General features: G+C 42.5%; 1 protein-coding gene across 6 annotated transcripts in view; it reads right to left on the bottom strand.

The window, feature by feature from the left end:
• ADAMTS12 (ADAM metallopeptidase with thrombospondin type 1 motif 12) overlaps positions 1–22,801 on the bottom strand; it is a 384,678-nt gene that overhangs the window by 69,541 nt on the left and 292,336 nt on the right. For all 6 annotated transcript variants that reach the window (XM_055554960.1, XM_055554962.1, XM_055554961.1 and 3 more), the window contains 2 exons: positions 15,859–15,985; positions 1,614–1,824 (listed from right to left, as the gene is read on the bottom strand). In XM_055554960.1, coding sequence (XP_055410935.1) covers positions 1,614–1,824; positions 15,859–15,985 — 338 coding nt within the window. The remainder of the gene's footprint in view (positions 1–1,613; positions 1,825–15,858; positions 15,986–22,801) is intronic.

Here is a 22,801-nt window from a genome sequence, read left to right as displayed (position 1 = left end):
CAGCACTAGTTATACTAGTTATACTAGTTACACTAGTTACACTAGCTGGGACATGGAAGCAACCTAGACGTCCATCAGCAGAGGAATAAAGAAGAGATGGCACATATACACAATGGAATATTACTCAGCCACAAAAAAGGAATGAAATAATGCCATCTGCAGAGCTGTGGATTGACCTGAAGATTGTCCTGCAGAGTGAAGTAAGTCAGAAAGAGAGAAAAAGATATTATGTGGTATCACTTGTATGTGGGTCTACAAACATGATACAGATGAATTTATTTGCAAAGCAGAAACAGAGTCACAGATGTGGAAAACAAACTTATGATTACCAAGGGGGAAGTGGGGTGGGATGAGTTAGGAGACTGGGATTGACATGTACACTACTATGCATAAAATAGATAACTAATGAGGACCTACTGTATAACATAGGGAACTCTACTCAGTGCTCTGTGGGGACCTAAATGAGAAGGAAATCTAAAAAAAAAAAAAAGAGTGAATATATGTAGACATATACCTAATTCACTTTGCTGCACAGCTGAATTCTTCTTTAGATAGTACTTTATAAGCTATGAAAAGCAATAGCATTACTTATAATCAAGAATCACTTTAAACACAAAGGTCTTATCCAAGTGGATCAGATTACTCCTTTATCCACCAGACTTAATTCTAATCAACTTCCTGTGGTTTTCTCCTGAATCAAATATTTTCCATTTCTCTGACAGTGAGTCTAAGAGGAATTCTAAGATACTGTGGTCAATAGTAGCATTATTATGGCAACCATGTGGCTTCCCAAGGAAACTCATAAGAAGTCAACAACCATCAATATATTCTGGCCTGTTGGTTTTACAGTCATTTATTTTCTAGTCATTCCTTAGGTCACTGACTGAAATACACATAGGGAAGCAGAGCAAGGCCCCTGGAGACACCAGCACCCCTGGAGAAGGCAGAGGTCTACTTCTACTACAGACTCTGGTAGCAAAGGTCCTGACAGTTCTAGGTCCCCTGGTGACCCAAAGAAAATTAAAGCCTGGAAGCATTTCATGATCTCCTAGCCTATGGATTTCTAGTCATACTAGAATCAGATCAGATTAACTGTGGGGAAACGCAACACTATTTCAATTTATGTGACTAATAGTACACGTCCCAAACCTTCATCAGGTCTGAATAGATAGATGGTTTGAGAGGCTTCTCCAAGTAGCAAGCACATTGTCTATCATTCCAGTTAAAGTGACTCTCCTTTAGTTTTAGTCTGAAACATAAGTTCCAGTAAATGTTTGGCAAGCCAGCTTTTGGGGTAGGTGGGAGAGCCTTGATTTGTTCCCAATGGTTTAACAACGGGCCAGCAAAAAATCCTGAAGATTTTTCAATTAGCTGTCGTGAGCCTGAGTATGTAAGATCCAGGTCATTCCAGGCAGGTAGGTATCTGACCAGATGAGAGGAAGATCTTGTAAAAATGGAAAACAGGTGAGATAGGATACTGGGAGGTGGGAAATGCAGAAAACAGGCCACTGTGCACCTCACCCCGTCACTTTGGATTGGTTAATGAGGAGGATGGGTGAGAGGGCTGATGAAGCACGAATAACCCCGGTGTCCCTTTTAACCCCTGGGCTTACCTCACTCCAGTTGCCCACCGTCCAGTCTGATGGACATAGGATGTCTCTGTTGCAGGACACAAAGGTCTTGGGCTTCAGCAGATGCTGGCAGTCTTGAGGGGGGAGAGCCTGCTCATCCGAGCCCATGGTCTGGATGCACAGCACCGTTCGCTTCTTCTCTCCATGGGGCCCACATGTTGTAGAACATGCTTCCCACTCCCCTGCCCACCACCTGCAGACACACATGGACATGTGAGAAAAGATCAGCCCGAGTCAATACACATGTACCTTCAACCACTGGATAGAAATCCAGAGCAGAAACGCTGATTACAGAGTTGGGAGGTCCCTGAAGATGTTTCAGCCCAGTAGAGGGCGCTCTGCAGACAGGGCCATGGCTGCTGCTGCTACTGCTGCTAAGTCGCTTCAGTCGTGTCCGACTCTGTGCGACCCCATAGACGACAGCCCACCAGGCTCCCCCGTCCCTGGCATTCTCCAGGCAAGAACACTGGAGTGGGTTGCCATTTCCTTCTCCAATTCATGAAAGTGAAAAGTGAAAGGGAAGTCGCTCAGTCGCGTCCGACTCTTAGCTTGTTCAATCACAGCTATGGAACTCCGCAGAACACTTGACGTGAGTAGATGATAAGTAAGCATGTCTTTAAATGAAAAAACGACCCTCCCACCAAATCCTCTCTCTTCTCAGACAAGAAAATTGAGGTCCTGTTTTCTATTGTGAAACCTCAAGCAAGTTTAAGCCTTACTCTCCACATCTGTTGAATGGATGTAACAATATTGACTTTAGATGAGTGTCATTCATGTACTGAAATACCAATTTATGTACAGTGCATAGTACAGAGCCTGACATTATACAAGCTCAACCATTTGTAATTGTAATTATTGTTTTAACTGCTGCTATTGACTAAAAGAACCCAATTAGAATCTAAGTCTCCTGGCTCCTAACTGAATATTTTTATGTTTCAATATAATGCACTTAATTAATTTTCAGTTATGTATAAGATGATCAGTCAGGGGTATTGTCATCACTCTCTCCCTCCTCCATCTCCTTCAGTCGACCTGTGAATATTCTCACTGGTCGCTTTAAAAGAAAGAAGTAGGAAAAGAAGAAATGTATTAAATAAGATAATCTCTTGTTTTTTGTCAGCTGTTCTTGATAAGTTGAATTGTTGAAACTGTTTGCTAAATTAATATTCTGGATTCTCTAGGGAAAAAGGAAGATGTGTGATTTTCCTTTACCTGCTATCATGGTTGATTGCCTCAAGGTTCTAGGATGTGGGGCCCTATAGTTACACTAAAGTCACTTTTAAAAGTGCCAAGGAATCCTCTTGAGAGCCATCTCTTTTCCTCCTTCTTCATCATTGTCCAAATCTTCCTCAATATCAAATACAGAATAGGGGTCTTGACCCAGCGCACTTTGGGTCCACCATTGCTTAGATGTGTAGTCTGCTTATTCATCCCTCCATGCAGGAATAAAATAGAATATTTGTTTTTCATGGGAAAACAGTACAACATGTGAATTCCTTTATTCTTGACTTTAAGGAAATCTTCTGACCTTGAGATAGTATCAAATTTTGAAGTAGGTTAAACTGTGTACTACTACTTATGTCTACAAAATATTAGTTTATTTGAGTAGAACTTCTTTGATTCTCATACTTTTAATCTCTGGTTAAATATACTAGAAGAAAGCTTTTCCTCAATTCTATTATGTTCTTCAGTTAATAAGTAATTAAGATTACTTGGCAATGGCAACCCACTCCAGTACTCTTGCCTGGAAAATCCCATGAACAGAGGAGCCTGGAAGGCTGCAGTCCATGACGTCGCTGAGGGTCGGACACAACTGAGCGACTTCACTTTCACTTTCAAGCATTGGAGAAGGAAATGGCAACCCACTCCAGTGTTCTTGCCTGGAGAATCCCAGGGACAGGGGAGCCTGGTGGGCTGCCGTCTATGGGGTCACACAGAGTCGGACACGACTGAAGTGACTTAGCAGCAGCAGCATTTAGTCCCTGGTATTTAACATCTGGCCATCTTGTGTAGATAAAGAGCTAATATTGGGACCATATGATATGACACCAAATAAATGCCCTCTGTGTTAATCTAATTACTCTGTTCTACCTCCGACATTTCTATGTGAGGCCAGACACACTATCAAATAAATCAAATGCCATTCTGGAAGGGCCTTAATGTGAGCTGACTGAAAGTCCAATTTATCTAACTACTTACTACAAGGCTTTCAGCTATGTTACTAAAAGGTGATAATAGACTTTCTTGTTTCTCTTTCTGAAGCTGCCTTCACAGACTCCTGGGGACATCTTGCATATGTTTGCTCCTAGTTTAAGGTGAAATCCACCCTTTATTTCCCTGAAAAGTTCTTCCAGGCCCAAGACTCAGGAGCTATTGCCAAACTGTTCTCTGTTGTCCAGCTTATTCGTTCTGGTGTCTGCCATAATCCCACCTCTTTGAGGAGATTTATTAAAGAATCTTGTTTTGTATTTATATTTATAGGAGATTTATAACAGAAGACTGTTTACATGCTCTGAGTGATAGCTGACAAGCACAATATAACATTCCAAGAACTCAGTAGGACAAAAGGCCCAGACCACACATTTATTCACCACCCCCTGCAAGGCAACCTTTCTCGTTTAATCAGCATAAAATCAACAACAATCTAATCCAACTTTTTCCATTTTTGCTATTAATTTTTTTCTTGCCAGAATTTCCATTATCTGTCACACCTAAAGTACAAGTGGATAACTGATCATGCATTGTCTCATACTGTTTTGTTTTTTTTTTAATTGTCTCTATAATTAGTCAATCTGAACATTCCAGGTACTAGGTAAAAGTCCTAAGGACCTGGCCTATATCAGTGATTCTCACTGTATCATCATTTGGGGATCTTTAAAAAAGTATCAGCCATCAGTTCAGGCCCCCTTGCTATATTGGATGGCCAGAATCTCTTGAGGTTAGGTCAAAGGCATCAGTATTAAGAATTCTTTGATGACTTTCATATGGAGTCAGGATTAAAAACCACTGGTGTTACGATGGGCTCCCCAGGTGGCATTAGTGGTAAAGAACCTGCCTGCCAATGTGAGAGACATGGGTTTGATCCCTGGATTGGAGAGATCCCCTGGAGGAGGGCATGGCAGCCCACTCCAGTATTCTTGCCTGGAGAATCCCACAGACAGAGGAGTGTGGCAGGCTACAGTCCATAGGGTTGCACAGAGTTGGGCATGACTGACGTGACTTAGCACACATGCATGGTGTTATGACATCAGATAAATGAATTTGATTGTTTATCTTGCAATTTTTTCTATAAAGAATGGACTCTGTAGATTTAGTATGCTATTAGGACAAAGATTAGTACAAAGATAGTAGTTATAAAAATTGACATTTTAAAGGAAATTTCTATTCTAAGCAAGAGTTTTAAAAAATTTCAGATTAAGACTTATAGTTTTCTGAGTAATGAGGATTAGAAAGAGTTTAATTTTGTATTTTACTGGCTTATTGGTAGTCAGAACTTCCTGAGCAAGCGCTGGTATGGGTGTAGGTGGAAGATACAGATTCTTCTGTTTGAAGGATGTCCAAAGTACAGTAAGCTTTTCCAAGGTAACTATAAGCTCTTTGAGGGTCTTGAAACACACACACACACATATTTCTATATATTACATAATTCATACTAAAATTACAGTATGCTTCACTGATCTTTTTAACAGAGTAGCCACATTCTCACTGTATCCTATTCATCCCCTGATTTTCTCTGGTTTTCTTGTTATTCCCCACTCGCACCATGCTCATTCCTCTCCCCACTCTCATGGACTTTCCCAGTCTTAATGACCCCTTTCTTGTCATTTATGCCTTTGAACTGTGGTGCTGGAGAAGACTCTTGAGAGTCCCTTGGACAGCAAGGAGATCAAGCCAGTCAATCTTAAAGGAAATCAACCCTGAATATTCACTGGAAGGACTGATGCTGAAACTGAAGCTCCAAGACTTTGGCCCATCTGATGTGAAGAGCTGACTCATTGGAAAAGGCCATGAAGCTGGGAAAGATTGAAGGCAGGAGGAGAAGGGGACAACAGAGGATGAGATGGTTGGATGGCATCACTGACTCAATGGACATGAGTTTGAGCAAACTCTGGGAGTTGGTGATGGACAGGGAAGCCTGGCGTGCTGCAGTCCATGGGGGTCACTCAGAGTTGGACATGACTGAGTCACTGAACAATAACAGATTGGTGTTATTCTCCATTCTCACCCAATGGAGATTCCCACAGCCACCTCCCCAGGGGACATTTGGGAATGTTTGAAGGCATTTTTGGTTGTCACAAATGAGAGGAGAGGTGTACTCTTGGCATCTAGTGGATAGTGAACAAGGATGCTGAGAAATATTCTACAAGACATAGGACAGCCCCCACAGCAAAGAATCATCCAGCCCAAAATGGCTCTAGTTCTCAGGCTGAGAAACCTGGATTTAAATCATGAAGCATTCCTTTTGCATGAAAACCTACATACAGCTGCCAGGCTGGAAAGACCTGTTACAGGAGTTTATGGAGCTTTAAACATACAGAGCACCATCACAACTGGAGCCTGGCAGAAGCTTGCTTTCCTGTAAACCAAAGTGCAGAGAGAAGTCAGAGAGAGAAGAGACTCAAATGACCTCTTTCTGGAGTCAGATACGCTTCCAATTCCAAAGAATTTCTTTCTTGACAGGCTACTCCATCCTGGAGTGTGCCATGCAAACTTTCAGTCTGGAAGCCATTGATGATATAACACAGATTTCTTACATTAAGATTAACAGAAGCTTTTTATTAAATCTTTTTTAAAAATCTATCTTAAGTATCCATTTGGGAAAGAACACAGAAGGTCCAAATTGGGTATAGAAACAAATTATTACTGAAGGACAATAATCCAGAAATAAAAAGATTAAATCTTGCATATGAAACCATTTTATGAGCAGAAATGACAGCCCTGAACAATGGTATGAAGTTTTCAGACAGCATGAAAATTAGGTGACAGGGGAAGATGTTACAACTTGAAATTCATATCTAAGGAAACTACTGGACTAGTCTTCCAAAGACAAATAATATTAAGATAGCCATCGACATTTATTAGTCTTTAAAAAAGCAAGTTAACTTAATTTCCTTTCTTTAATCCCCTTGTGAGTTTGCAGGCATGATTTAGCTTTGAAGTTAGTTTCTGCTTGTTAATAACTTTTTCATTGTGTTTTAATGTGTGAGAAATATTTTAAACTTGGATTTCTGACTTCAGCACCGAAACGTGCTCATCCTGAGATCCTGGGCAGCAGCACAGTGTATGAGCACCAGCACAGAACACTCAGTAGCTTCATCCAGGTTCAAATCTAGACTCTACCACTTCGGCTAAGTGATTTGGGAAGAATCTGAGGACTTTAGTGTCCTCATCTGTGCAAAGGCATAAAAGTATCTACCAATCAGAGTTGCTAACATGAATAAATCACTTGGCAACATGGAAAAGGCTTGAAGTAGAGTGGGTTCTCAATTCAGAAATCATACTCCTTGGTATTTATCTAAAGGAGCTGAAAACTTTTTGTTCACACAAAACCCCACATAGGGATGTTTACGGTAGCTTTATTCATAATTCCCAAAACTTGGATGCAGCCAAGATGTCCTTTAGAAGGTGAACTGATAAACTGTGGCCCATCCAGATAATGGAATAATATTCACACAGAAAAGAAATGAGCTATCAAGCCATGAAAAGACATGGAGAAACCTTAAATGTGTATTATTAAGTGAAAGAAGGCAATCTGAAAAGGTTATATACTGTATGATTCCCACTATCTGAAATTCTGGAAAAGACAAAACTATAAAGGTGGTAAAAAGGCCAGTGGTTGCCAAAGGAAAGAAGGATTTTTAGATAGTGAAAATACTCTGCATGGTAACATAACAATGGGTAATGTCATTATATATTTGCCAAAACCCATGGAATGTATGTACATCACCAAGAGTGAGAACCCTATGCTAAAGTACGGACTTTGGGAAATTATGATATGTCAGTGTAGGTTTATCAATAAATAAGTAAATAAAGTATAAGAGAAAAGTAAAACAGTAGGTTCTGAAAATTGTTAGTAACCTCTACCTCATTACCATCTGGGAATAATATCTACCCTCTACCTCCTGACTTTATCATGAATCTTTTGGGAAGCTGAAACACAATAATAAATAAGAAGGACTTCTATAAATTATCCATTATGTTGGAATATTTCATGAAATTCTATTTAACTTATCATATGCTACTTTAGTGGAGTAGGAAACAGCAACCCATTCCAGTATTCCTTTTTTAAAAAATTTATTTACTAACTTAATTTATTTTAATTGGAGGATAATTACTTTACAATATTGTGATGGTTTTTGCTTGCCTGGATAATTTCATGGACAGAGGAGCCTGGCAGGCTACAGTCCATGGCGTTGCAAAGAGCTGGACATGACTGAGCATACAACACATGCTACTTTAGAATGCATTTTCAGAAACTGTACCTGTTATGTGCTGTATCTACTTAACATCTTCAGGAGTCAAAATCTCTGACCTTAGAGAGTCTTACCTATTTCAACAAAATGAACTGCATAATAGAAGCACTACAGGTGAATTGCTAGTTGTTACTTTTGAGAAAGACTTTAGTCCTGAGGCATTAAATAAACCAATACAGATACAGCAAAAGGAATGTGAAAAAAAAATATATATATATAATATGAAGACAAATAAAGGTTAAAAAAGAACTTTCAATAAAGTTAGCTGGTGTTAAGTCATTTCAGTCATGTCTGACTCTGTGCAACCCCACAGATGGCAGCCCACTGGGCTCCCCTGTCCCTGGGATCCTCCAGGCAAGAAAACTGGAGTGGGTTACCATTTCCCTTCTCCAATGCATGTATGCGTGCTAAGTCGCTTCAGTCGTGTCCGACTCTGTGCGACCTTATGGACAGCAGCCAACCAGGCTCCTCTGTCTATGGGATTCTCTAGGCAAGAACACTGGAGTGGGTTGCCATTTCCTTCTCCTACAAAGTTAGCTATCTGAGGTCAAGAGATCAGTCCTGAGTGTTCTTTGGAAGGACTGATGCTAAAGCTGAAACTCCAGTACTTTGGCCACCTCATGCAAAGAGTTGACTCATTGGAAAAGACTCTGATGCTGGGAGGGACTGGGGGCAGGAGGAGAAGGGGACGACAGAGGATGAGATGGCTGGATGGCATCACCAACTCAATGGACGTGAGTTTGAGTGAACTCCAGGAGTTGGTGATGGACAGGGAGGCCTGGTGTGCTGCAATTCATGGGGTTGCAAAGAGTTGGACATGACTGAGCAACTGAACTGAACTGAACCCATCCCAATACAGGTATCATAAATTTTAAACATAAATGTATGTATGCATCTAAGTATGTGTGTGTGACCTTGGGTATAAAAACAAAACCAAAGGCAGACATTCTACTTTCAAGTTAAAAAAATGCTACTGGGATCTTTAATATCCCTCTCCAAAGGCTGTGCTTTAGCTTGAGGTCTGAACTGGGTAAATTCAGGCTTGATCTGCTACTTTTAGGATCTTTAAGGACCACAAGCTGGAGCCCAGGCATTAATCATGTACAGAAATTCAAGAAACTCAGACCTTGGGAAATGGATATCAGAGGGAAATTAAAACAAAAAAAAATGCTACTAAATGATAACAATTTAAAAAGAGTTGTCAAATTGCATATGCTTTGTTCTTCTTTAAGTATGACCTTCAAATTGTTTGGATGGAATTGGAGGAAATTATGTTTCCAACACAACAGCAGAAATTGGGCATAAGATGTATTGTTTTCCCCCCTTGAAGTGCAATGATGTACAGTGGCAGAAGCAGCAGCTACAAAAATGATCATCAGCTCCCCAAGAAAACCTGAGCACTGGATGTCACATTTGTACTGAATGGGACAGCACTGTGACTGCCCTGTAGCCTATTACCTATTTGTGGCCATCAACACTTCCATTCTAGATGGTGATACCAGAGGTTCACTACTGATTTTGTGACAGGAGGCTGTGGAATCGGTCCACTTAAAAATTTTGTACTGAATCTTTTTGCATCAGTGTACTCAGCTTAGGAAGCATTCCAGAGGAAAGCCCAAAATATCATTTACCTTGGAGCTTTCCAGGCGGCGCTAGTGGTAAAAAGAATCTGCCTGCCAGTGCAGGACACTAGATGTAAGAGATTTGGGTTTGATTCCTGGGTCAGGAAGATCCCCTAGAGGAGGGCATGGCAACCCACTCCAGTATTTTTTGCCTGGAGAAGCCCATGGACAGAGGAGCCTGGCGGACTACAGTCCACAGGGTTGCAAAGAGTCAGACATGACTGAAGCTACTTAGCATGCACATCATTTACCTTGTTCTAACAATGCTGCTCTTAGAAATGCAAGCTAAAGCGATGTCAATTAACCACAGAGCTCCAAAGAGGACAGGGGCCATGGACAGTGATCAGGTCCCAGGGCAAGGAATCCAGATGCTTGACTGTGGTCCCAGCCCTGACAAGAGCTTTGTCTTGCTGCTGTACATGTCTCATATAGCTCTCCTGGCTGTAAGCTTCCTTAGGAAGTGACATATTTGTGCTATTCCAAAAAATCCTGAGAAAGCTCGAGTTACTTATTTTCCAAGCTTTGGTGCTTCTATGACTTGGTGAAGAGATTGCCTCTCCTCTCCCTTGCTTTTACGTTGTGTGTGCACGTGTGTGCTCAGTTGTGTCCGACTCTTTGTGACCCATAGACTGCAGCAGACCAGGCTCCTCTGTCCACGGAATTCTCCAGCCAAGAATACTGGGATGGATTGTCATGTCCTCCTCCAGGGGATCTTCCCGAATGGGGATCGAATCTGCATCTCCTGCATCTCCTGCATTGTCAGGCTGATTCTTTACCACTGAGCAACCCGGGAAGCTCCCGCTTTAACATTATGCTGGCATTAATTAGTACACTGCTTGTGTTACTTTCCTAGGGCTGCTGTAAAACAAGTCACCACAAACTTGGTGGCAAAAACAAAAGAAATCTAGTTTCTTATATCTCTGGAGGCCAGATAGACAAGTCAGCATTGCTGGGATGAAGTAAAGGTGTTGGCTGGCCTGCACTCTTTGGAGGCTCTAGGGAAGATCCATTCCTTTCATCTTCAAGTCTGTGGTGGCTGCCAGCACTCCCTGGCTTGTGGCCCATCATTCCAGTGTCTTCAAATCTTTCTGTTCCACCTTCATATTGTTTCTCGTGTGTGTGTGTGTGTGTGTGTGTGTGGTGTGTGAAGTTTCCCTCTGCTTCTATAAGGATGCTATGATGGAATTTAGGGTCCAAATCAATAATTCAGCATAACTTGCCCATTTCAAGACCCTTCAAGTTAATTATATCTTCAAAGGCCCTTTCTCCAAATAAGGTAACGCTTGCAGGTTCCAGGGACCAGGAAGTGGATATCGTGGAGGCTAGTTTATAGCTACTACATGACTCCCTTTAGGGCCAACTTCCAGTCCCCAGAGCTCAGCCTGTATCATTTGGAATTCCTCTGTCAAGGCTCCGCCTCTCTGTCTACCAGGCTCCAGCCTCAGCTCATTTCCCATCCATTAGCCTCTGGACTCAGGCCCCAGTATCCATCTCCTTCTAGCACTGGTGTATCTTATAGGATGACTTTCAACTAGAAAATTCTGGTGGTTAGAGTACAGAGATAGACAAAGATAACCACCCTTATGGGAACTGAATTCTGAAAATAGTGAGGCCAAGACTTAGTTATAGGTGAATAAGAAAATGTCAGATACGGACTGATGACTCTTCTCAAACAGAGAGTGGCTACCAAATCCACTGTCTTCTCTGACTATGCTGCTTTTATGGACACAGCTAATATCCCCATCTCTCTCTTGGTCTCAGCAGGTGAGCACCTGCATCAGCATCTTTTGGTGCCCACCAACCTAGCACAGGGCTTGCTTTGCCTTAGACACAGATCAAGTGAAGGGAGAGGTGCATGCCTGTCTTTGAAGAGTCTGCTGTATGTCGACCCACTGCAGCCTTACAGCTAGTCAGCCTTGAGTTTTAGGAGCTCTGTCTGGAGCCACGTACCAGAGACATAGCTTTTATTATATCACAAAATCACAGTGCTCAGTACATGTAACTGTAACATGGTTATCCTTGCCATCGTACCTCTCATGGGAAATAATGAATGTTTAACAAAGATTTGCTGGTAATATTAAGGAAGGCCCAGGTAGACTAAATAAAATAATAAAAAGGTCCCTGAACCCTAGGGCCAAAGTTAGACTCAGGAACTAAACAGCTGTGGTTTTAAGAAGGTAGCCACTCACCAGAAAGGGTGGCATTGAAAAGTGAGGCAAGCATCCCAGGGTGTGTGTGGTGGTTGGCAGCTGGTGAGGGCAAAAGGAAGTAGCTGGTGAGAGTCATTGACTTTGATGGAGATAAATATGATGGAAGCACGTAAACTCCACAAAGGGACAGGCTATTGATGAGATAAGGCAAGTGATAAGAAAGATTCTTCTTTCCAGGCTCATTCTTCCCTGAGAAGGATCTATAGAAACTGCAATGATTACATATGAAACCTAGTGGGGCCTGATCCTCCCCTCAAGTCCTTAGTTCCTCCCAGTGAAAGAGTTATGGGAGGGACTTCCCTGGTGGTCCAGTGGTTAAGACTTCACCTTCCAGTGCAGAGGGTGTGGGTTCGAACCCTGCTTGTGTAACTAAGATCCCACATGCCTTGTGGCCAAAAACCCAAAACCTAACAACAGCAACATTGTAACAAACTCAATAAAGACATCAGGTTAGAGCCACAGCGACGGGAGGGGACAGTGGTACCTCTGTCCTCTCTCGATGGAGATGGGGTCCAGCTCTGAACCTCACAGCCCACTTTCCACCTAGAAAGAAACCCCAGAACTGGACAGAGAATCAACCTGACTCTGAGAAGAGAACACCCTGGCCTCTGGGACCTCCCTGCCTGAGACCAGAAGAAACTGACACTGTCTGCCTTGGCTGAGCTGTCTAGATGCTTCTTTTTGACCTAGTTAATCGGCATTTATCCCATTCTTTCAGCTCTTCTTTAGAATTCTGCCTGTCACTTGGTAGATTTATTATGCCAACCAGTCCCCTCCTGTTAAACTAAACTCTTCTTAATGTGTCTTCTTGGGACTGGAATGAATGCCTGACGGGATCTGCAAATGAAATACATCTCTGTTTATGGAAATGAGGGAATGAAAACACTCCCCACAATTAATTCTTTCTTTCTTTCCCTCCCTTCTTTTTTCTTTTTCTTCTTCTCCCTACCCTTCTTTCTCTCTCTAACAAACGCCCCTCATAATAACATCCAAGTTGCCTTCTAGAAACTTGAATCCATATGATTCGGAGCAGATGAATACCTCTATTAACAGCAGTTCTCAACCAAGGGTGATTCTGCCCCCAGAAGACATTTGGCAAAGTTTGGAGACAATTTATGGTTGTCACAACCTGGATGGGGAAGATGAAATGCTACAAACCTCTAAATGGACACAAGGCCAGGGATGCTGCTAAACATGTGACAGCCCCCAACAACAAAGAATTATCCAGCCCCAAATGTCAACACTGCTGAGGTTGAACAAGCCTGGTCTATAAGTCCACTTTTCAAGGCAGTGATCCAAAAGTGTCAGTGTGATCTCTAAAGGCTACTATTGTACTGGTTGGTAAAGTGCTCTTGGAAAAGCCAAACCAATTAGCTAAAGAATTTTGGGATGATCTACACATCACCAGACGGTCAACACCGAAATCAGATTGATTATATTCTTTGCAGCCAAAGATGGAGAAGCTCTATACAGTCAGCAAAAACAAGACTAGGAGCTGACTGTGGCTCAGACCATGAACTCCTTATTGCCAAATTCAGACTTAAATTGAAGAAAGTAGGGAAAACCACTAGGCCATTCAGGTATGACCTAAATCAAATTCCTTCTTATTATAGAGTGGAAGTGAGAAATAGATTTAAGGGACTAGATCTGATAGATAGAGTGCCTGATGAACTATGGAATGAGGTTCCTGACATTGTACAGGAGACAGGGATCAAGACCATCCCCATGGAAAAGAAATGCAAAAAAGCAAAATGGCTGTCTGGGGAGGCCTTACAAATAGCTGTGAAAATAAGAGAAGCGAAAAGCAAAGGAGAAAAGGAAAGATATAAACATCTGAATGCAGAGTTCCAAAGAATAGCAAGAAGAGATAAGAAAACCTTCCTCAGCGATCAATGCAAAGAAATAGAGGAAAACAACAGAATGGGAAAGACTAGGGATCTCTTCAAGAAAATCAGAGATACCAAAGGAACATTTCATGCAAAGATGAGCTCGATAAAGGACAGAAATGGTATGGACCTAACAGAAGCAGAAGATATTAATAAGAGATGGCAAGAATACACAGAAGAACTGTACAAAAAAGATCTTCACGACCCAGATAATCACGGTGTGATCACTGACCTAGAGCCAGACATCCTGGAATGTGAAGTCAAGTGGGCCTTGAAAGCATCACTACGAACAAAGCTAGTGGAGGTGATGGAATTCCAGTTGAGCTATTCCAAATCCTGAGGATGATGCTGTGAAAGTGCTGCACTCAATATGCCAGCAAATCTGGAAAACTCAGCATTGGCCTCAGGACTGGAAAAGGTCAGTTTTCATTCCAATCCCAAAGAAAGGCAATGCCAAAGAATGCTCAAACTACTGCACAATTGCACTCATCTCACACGCTAGTAAAGTAATGCTCAAAATTCTCCAAGCCAGGCTTCAGCAATATGTGAACCGTGAACTTCCTGATGTTCAAGCTGGTTTTAGAAAAGGCAGAGGAACCAGAGATCAAATTGCCAACATCCGCTGGTTCATGGTAAAAGCAAGAGAGTTCCAGAAAGGCATCTATTTCTGCTTTATTGACTATGCCAAAGCCTTTGACTGTGTGGATCACAGTAAACTGTGGAAAATTCTGAAAGAGATGGGAATACCAGACCACCTGATCTGCCTCTTGAGAAATTTGTATGCAGGTCAGGAAGCAACAGTTAGAACTGGACATGGAACAACAGACTGGTTCCAAATAGGAAAAGGAGTTCGTCAAGGCTGTATATTGTCACCCTGTTTATTTAACTTATATGCAGAGTACATCATGAGAAACGCTGGGCTGGAAGAAACACAAGCTGGAATCAAGATTGCTGGGAGAAATATCAAGAACCTCAGATATGCAGATGACACCACCTTTAAGGCAGAAAGTGAAGAGGAACAAAAAAGCCTCTTGATGAAAGTGAAAGTGGAGAGTGAAAAAGTTGGCTTAAAGCTCAACATTCAGAAAACGAAGATCATGGCATCCGGTCCCATCACTTCATGGGAAATAGATGGGGAAACAGTGTCAGACTTTATTTTTCTGGGCTCCAAAATCACTGCAGATGGTGACTGCAGCCATTCAATTAAAAGACACTTATTCCTTGGAAGGAAAGTTATGACCAACCTAGATAGCATATTCAAAAGCAGAGACATTACTTTGCCAACAAAGGTTCGTCTAGTCAAGGCTATGGTTTTTCCAGTGGTCATGTATGGATGTGAGAGTTGGACTGTGAAGAAGGCTGAGTGCCGAAGAATTGATGCTTTTGAACTGTGGTGTTGGAGAAGACTCTTAAGAGTCCCTTGGACTGCAAGGAGATCCAACCAGTCCATTCTGAAGGAGATCAGCCCTGGGATTTCTTTGGAAGGAATGATGCTAAAGCTGAAACTCCAGTACTTTGGCCACCTCATGCGAAGAGTTGACTCATTGGAAAAGACTCTGATGCTGGGAGGGATTGGGGGCAAGAGGAGAAGGGGATGACAGAGGATGAGATGGCTGGAAGGCATCATTGACTCGATGGACATGAGTCTGGGTGAACTCTGGGAGTTGGTGATGGACAGGGAGGCCTGGCGTGCTGCGATTCATGGGGTCGCAAAGAGTCGGACACGACTGAGCGACTGATCTGATCTGATACACCATTCTGTTCAACAGTGCTTTGGGACTTACGTCTTACCAAATAATTAAGCATAGATCACAGGAGCTTTGTAAGAAATACTGTTCTCTGGGGAGAAAACGTTCCCCACTCACACCTTGTCACAGGTTCTAACAGCATAGCCACTGAAATGTGTGACAGCTTGCCTGTATTTATTCTAATAATGAAGCCACCCAGCCCTCCCCCATCACTGAGCCCTTGATTACTATGAAATCAGACACCATGGTAGGCAGACACATAGAGCTTGAGCTGTTACTAACAGTTACCTGGGTGGACAATCCTTTTCATGACACTTCTTCTGTCTCCCATTGGGTTGTGTTTCTGGATCACAGAACGTAGCTTTCACTATCCCACGGCCCTTCTTCATGCAATGGGCAGTCTGGCGGCGGATACCTGGGGGTTTAACAGAAAGGTTCACACGTATTAAACCCGAGCCCACATTCTTAGTGTCAGATGAGGCCCCTGATCATGCCTATAACTGATAAGAAAGTTGTCCATAAAGTATTTGGTCTTTATTTTTATTTTCTTAAAGATTTTTTTTTTATGTAGACCATTTTTTTAAAGTCTTTATTGAATTTGTTACATTAGTACTTCTGTTCTATGGTTTGGCCTTTTAGCCATGAAGCATGTGGAATCTTAGTTCTCCAACCAGGGATCAAATCCACATCTCCCGCATTGGAAGGTGAAGTCTCAACCAGTGGACCACCAGGGAAGTCCAGAATATTTGGTTTTTAAAGTAGGAATGGAGACCTCTTTAAATCTGCTCATGCTGCTGAACGCAATGGGTGAAAAATATCTTCCTAAGTAAGGACCACAGATGATATAGGCAAATTAATATGTAATCTAGTATACAAATTCCACTCTAGCTGTGGAGACAAGGCTAACATACATATGCCAAATAAAACACAAAGTGAGATTTAAATACTGAAAACAGATTCCATCACCAGGTGTTGCAACACAGTCCGACTTATTTAGTTTAATAAAAGAAGAGAGGAATGGGAGCTTTATATTAGTTGGGGCTTGTAAACTCTGAAAGACAGAAATAAAATTCAAAATAATGTTGTGAAGTTAAGAGGTTATGTTTTTTAAAGTAGAGGGTTCTGACAGCAGGGATGGAAAATACTGTTGCCTTTGACACCAGGTTAGTAAGTAAGAAAGAGAAGCACATAGAAATGGTTGGGTCTACAGGTGAACAGCCCACGTGGGGGCTGGATTTGACTTTGGATATAGAATGATAGTTGGGTTCAATCCCTGGAGAAGGGAATCGCTACCCACTGCAGTATTCTTGCCTGGAGAATTCCTTGGACATAGGAGCCTGGCGGGTTATGGTCCCTGGGAGCACAAAGAGTTGCAAGTGAATGAGTGACTCCTTTTCCAATTTGGAAGCAGTCTGTTGTTCCAAATATGGACTGGTTCCAAATTGGGAAAGGAGTATGTCAAGGCTGTATATTGTCACTTTGCTTATTTAATTTATATGCAGAGTACATCATACAAAATGCTGGGCTGGATGAAGCACAAGCTAGAATCAAGATTGCTGGGAGAAATATCAATAATCTCAGATATGCAGATGACACCACCCTTATGGCAGAAAGTGAAGAGGAACTGAAGAGCCTCTTGAGGAAAGTGAAAGAAGAGAGTGAAAAAGCTGGCTTAAAACTCAACACTCAAAAAGCAAAAGATCATGGCATCTGGTTCTATCACTTCATGGTAAATAGATGGGGAAACAATGGAAACAGTGAGAGACTTTATATTTTGGGCTCCAAAAGTTCCGGGAGTTGGTGATGGACAGGGAAGCCTGGCCTGCTGCAGCTCATGGGGTCACAAAGAGTCAGACGTGACTAAGAGACTGAACTGAACTGAGCGACTAACACTAACTAACTGAGTAATAATTAATCCATGTAGTGCTTGCCTTGCCCAGGGCACTGTTCAGACTTGTATGAAGACTCTTACTCCTTGGAAGGAAAGTTATGACCAACCTAGATAGCATATTCAAAAGCAGAGACATTACTTTGCCAACAAAGGTTCGTCTAGTCAAGGCTATGGTTTTTCCTGTGGTCATGTATGGATGTGAGAGTTGGACTGTGAAGAAGGCTGAGCACCGAAGAATTGATGCTTTTAAACTGTGGTGTTGGAGAAGACTCTTGAGAGTCCATCCCTTGGACTGCAAGGAGATCCAACCAGTCCATTCTGAAGGAGATCAGCCCTGGGATTTCTTTGGAAGGAATGATGCTAAAGCTGAAACTCCAGTACTTTGGCCACCTCATGCGAAGAGTTGACTCATTGGAAAAGACTCTGATGCTGGGAGGGATTGGGGGCAGGAGGAGAAGGGGACCACGGAGGATGAGATGGCTGGATGGCATCACTGACTCGATGGATGTGAGTCTGAGTGAACTCCGGGAGTTGGTGATGGACAGGGAGGCCTGGCATGCTGTGATTCATGGGGTCGCAAAGAGTCGGACACAACTGAGCGACTGATCTGATCTGATCTGATGTGATGTGTTTATGTGTGTGTGTGACTACCTATGTATGTCCCAGACAAATATATACATATATAAGTGTAAGTGTGTGTATGTATAACATAGCACCTATTATCTACTATGATGTATAATAAATAAAATCTCACAACCCAATAAGGTCAACACTATTACTATTGCTACCTAACAGATGAGAAAACAGGGCACAGTGAAGTCATACAGGTTAAGAAGGGAAAAGAAAGGGCCACTGGCTTTACTAGCTAGGACATCATTGGCAAGAGAACGAGGAGGAGTGGCCAGACATCACGGATTGAGAGGTGAAAGGCAAGTAGGAACAGTGTCATCATCTGTCCTGAGAGGACCAATGATTCCATGTGAAATAGGAAAGGCTGGGTGGGAAGACTGAAGATGGAGGCCCCAGGAAAGAGAGCAATTGACCAGCACAGAGACGGGCACCCTGAGCTCTCAGGGCATCTGGGCCTCGAGTGGGCTCACTGGTGAAGCCCAGAATTTGAAGGGCCACATGTGCACCAATAAGCTAGTCACCTCCTTGCTTTAGTGCCAATGACATGAAGGGATTGCCCATATCCACAATGCTGGCAGGACCCAAAATGGGGAGCTCCCCTACCATGTAAGGGCATGCCTCACATGCCCTTACATGGACTCATGCCAATATCTGGGGCTAGCTTGCATATTCAGATGCCAAAGATTGTATCTCGGATGAGACGGTTGGATGGCATCACTGACTCAATCGACATGAGTTGGAGCAAACTTCAGGAGACAGTGAAGGGCAGGAAGCCTGGTGTTCTGCAATCCATGGGGTCACAAAGAGTCAGATATGATTGAGCAACTGAACAACAACAAATTAAAAAATGTCAGAGGGAAATGCAAAACAGTAAGTGAAGACTTTAAAATGAATCAACAGTATTTTATTGTTCACTCAGTTTAGTTCATTCGCTCAGTCATGTCCAACTCTTCGCCAACACCATGGTCTGCAGCACTCCAGGCTTCCCTGTCCATCACCAACTCCTGGAACTTGCTCAAACTCATGTCTGTCAAGTCAGTGATGCCATCCAATCATCTCAACCTCTGTTGCTCCCTTCTCCTGCCTTCAATCTTTCCCAGCATCAGGGTCTTTTCCAATGAGTTGGCTCTTTGCATCAGGTGGCCAAAGGATTGGAGTTTCAGCTTCAGCATCAGTTCTTCCAATGAATATTCAGGACTGATTTCCTTTAGGATTGACTGGTTTAATCTCCTTGTAGTGCAAGGGACTCTTAAGAGTCTTCTCCAACACCACAGTTAAAAAAGCATCAATTTTTCAGCACTTAGCTTTTTTTATGGTCTAAGTCTCACATCTATACATGACTACCAGAGAAACCACAGCTTTGACTAGATGGACTTTTGTCGGCAAAGTGATGTCTCTGCTTTTTAATACACTGTCTAGGTTTGTCATCAGAGAAGGGGATGGCACCCCACTCCAGTACTCTTGCCTGGAAAATTCCATGGACGGAGGAGCCTGGTAGGCTGCAGTCCATGGGGTTGCGAAGAGTCGGACACAACTGAGCGACTTCACTTTCACTTTTCCCTTTCATGCATTGGAGAAGGAAATGGCAACCCACTCCAGTGTTCTTGCCTGGAGAATCCCAGGGACGGGGGAGCCTGATGGGCTGCCGTCTATGGGGTCACACAGAGTCGGACACGACTGAAGTGACTTAGCAGCAGCAGCAGCAGGTTTGTCATAGCTTTTTTTCCAAGGAGCAAGCATCTTTTAACTTCATGGCTGCAGTCACCATCTGCAGTGATTTTGGAGCCCAAGAAAATAAAGTCTGTCACTGTTTCCGTTGTTTCCCCATCTATTTGTCTTGAAGTGATAGGACTGGATCCTAGCTTTCTGAATGTTGAGTTTTAAGCCAGCTTTTTCACTCTCCTCTTTCACTTTTATCAAGAGGCTCTTTAGTTCCTCTTTTATTATTTAGCTCCTAATTTTATTGTGAAATCAACACTGTTTAGTTCTATTTAAGGAGAAGGAAATGGCAACCCGCTCCAGTGTTCTTGCCTAGAGAATCCTGTGTACAGAGGAGCCTGGTGGGATGCTGTCCCTAGGGTTGCATAGAGTTGGACATGACTGAAGCAACTTAGCATGCATGCATGCATGCATTGGAGAAGGAAATGGCAACCCACTCCAGTATTCTTGCCTGGAGAACTGCAGGGACAGAGGAACCTGGTGGGCTGCCATCTATGGGGTCGCACAGTCAGACACGACTGAAGTGACTTAGCACCAGCAGCAGCAGTTCTATTTAAAAAGACAGGTAACCTTTCAGCCACTCAGGCTTTCTCAAATGATAGACTATGTGCTTTTTTTTTTTTTTTTTTTTTGTCATATAAACAAAGTACTACCAACAGCTTGAAGCAACACTATAAAAGAAACTTTCATGGCATAATGACTGAGTCATTGTCTGGAAAGACACACACACCTGTAGAGAAGTCTTATATAATATGAGTGGAGTGGAGATTGCAATGACTGAATCCAGAAAAACTGACATGGAATCTGCCATTATAGAAGAGAAAAAAAGGAAAACGCTTAGATCTTAGAAGTTTCAGTAAAACTTTGGATAGTTTGGCAAATTCTTGATGTCAAAACATAAAAGGCAACTGTCAGATGACTCTCATAGGTTGGAAATATCCCCCCATAGAAGGCTTGTTTCTGTGCATTAATAGCAAAGATAAGTCAGTGCTTCATACTCCAGAAGTAGTAGGAGGGCAGAGACATTACAAACAGTCCCCGCCAGAAAGTTAATAACATTTCATGAGTCAGTCTGCTAGACCAGCAGCCTGATGAGTGGATGAATGGGCCAGGCAGATACTGACGGGTGCATGGGGGAAAATAAACAATGTGTCAGAGTTTCTCTGTTGGAATTAATGGTCATTGTTGTTGCTGTTCAGTTGCTCAGTCATGTCTGACTCTTTGTGACCCCATGGACTGCAGTATGCTGGGCTTCCCTGTCCATCACCATCTCTGGGAGTTTGCTCAAACTCATGTCTATTAAGTTGGTGATGCCATCCAACCATCTCATCCTCTGTAATCCCCTTCTCCTGCCTTCAATCTTTCCCAGCATCAGGGTCTTTTCTAAAAAGCCAGCTCTTTGCATCAGGTGGCCAAAGTATTGGAGCTTCAACTTCAGCATCAGTCCTTCCAAAGAATATTCAGGATTGATTTCCTTCAGGATTGACTGGTTTGATCTTGCAGTCCAAGGGGCTCTCAAGAGTCTTCTCCAACACCACAGACCACTAATCTTCTACTATTCTAGCTCTTGAGTTCTTACTTCATAGATACAAAGCTAAGCCCAAACCTTCCAATGAGGGGCCCCGACTCAATAGACTGATTTCTCCCAGGTTATAGGAACACAATACCTGGCCAGGTGCTTCTGACTCTACTCAGGTACTTCTCTGTTCATTTTGTAAAATGTAATCTATAATTCCATCCCTTATCAAATTCTACTTAAATAAATAAGACAAATAAAATCCAAGAGTCCTAGGTTCTAGTCTCTACTTTTCCTTCTACTCATCACCAGTTTAACAGCAACAAATGAGAATAATGACATTCAGACCATTTAAGAGTGTGATGCTGAGCTAGTTTATTTCTGGGAGTGTCTTCTACTTTTATAATCTATAACCCATGAAGAGATGATAAAGTTTAATCATGGAAAACTGGCTAATAAGTGAATTCTGGTTAAAGAAATTTTACCATTAACTTGGAAAAGTTTGTTTCAACTGCCATCAGAATGCCTCCACATTGCTAGTTCTTATTGCCTTGGTGACAAAGTGTATTTTCCAAAGATGGCTACAACAATAATCTGTCTTTTGGCATGTTCTTCTCTAGTTACCCTGACTTTGGACTGAATGCAGAAATGAAGTTATGTGAGTTCAGAGGTGAGGTCATAAAAGACCATGTGGCTTCCCTCCAATTCTTTAGAATCTGTCACTCTCAAGACCCTCCACCTGCCATGGAGTAGGAAGCCCCCACCCTTGGAGAGACCAGGTATAGCTACTCCAGTTGACAGTACCCAATGAGTTATCCAGCCCAAGTGCCAATCATATGAGTTAAGAAGCCTCCAGATGACTCCAGCTCCTAGGCATTTGAATCATTCTTTGCCACCTGGGTCTTCCTAGCTGAGGTGTCAAACACTGTGGAGCTAAGGCATGCCATCCCCACTGTATCCTGTCTAAATTTCTGACCTACAGAATCCTACCTACGTGCATGCATGTTAAGTCACTTCAATTGTGTCTGACTCTTTGTGACCACATGGACTGTAGTCCCCCAGGCTCCTCTGTCCATGGGATTCTCTAGGCAAGAATACTGGAGTGGGCTGCCATGCCCTTCTCCAGGGGGATCTTCCCAATCCAGGGGCTGAACCTGAGCCTCTTAGATCTCCTGCATTGGTAGGTAGGTTCTTTACCAGTTCAATTTTATAGGTAAGAAGCCATAGTAAAATGGTTGTTTTAGTACACTAAATTTAGGTTGCTATGTTATACAGCAATAGTAACTGGAATAGTACTCAATAAATGCTAGCTTCCTTCTTTTCTTGAGTCAAGACCCAGAGCTACCAACGAGCTTGGCTTGCTAGGAAACTCACCACTACTGATTTTATTGACTTTTCATTTCATCCTCTCCTGTGTTTTCTGTTTTCATTCCTTTTTTTTTTTTTTTTTTTGGTTTTCACTCCAGATCCACTCT

Source organism: Bubalus kerabau, chromosome 18, assembly GCF_029407905.1.
Source record: "Bubalus kerabau isolate K-KA32 ecotype Philippines breed swamp buffalo chromosome 18, PCC_UOA_SB_1v2, whole genome shotgun sequence".
Lineage (NCBI taxonomy): Eukaryota > Metazoa > Chordata > Mammalia > Artiodactyla > Bovidae > Bubalus > Bubalus kerabau.
This window is presented reverse-complemented; position numbering and strand designations above follow the sequence as displayed.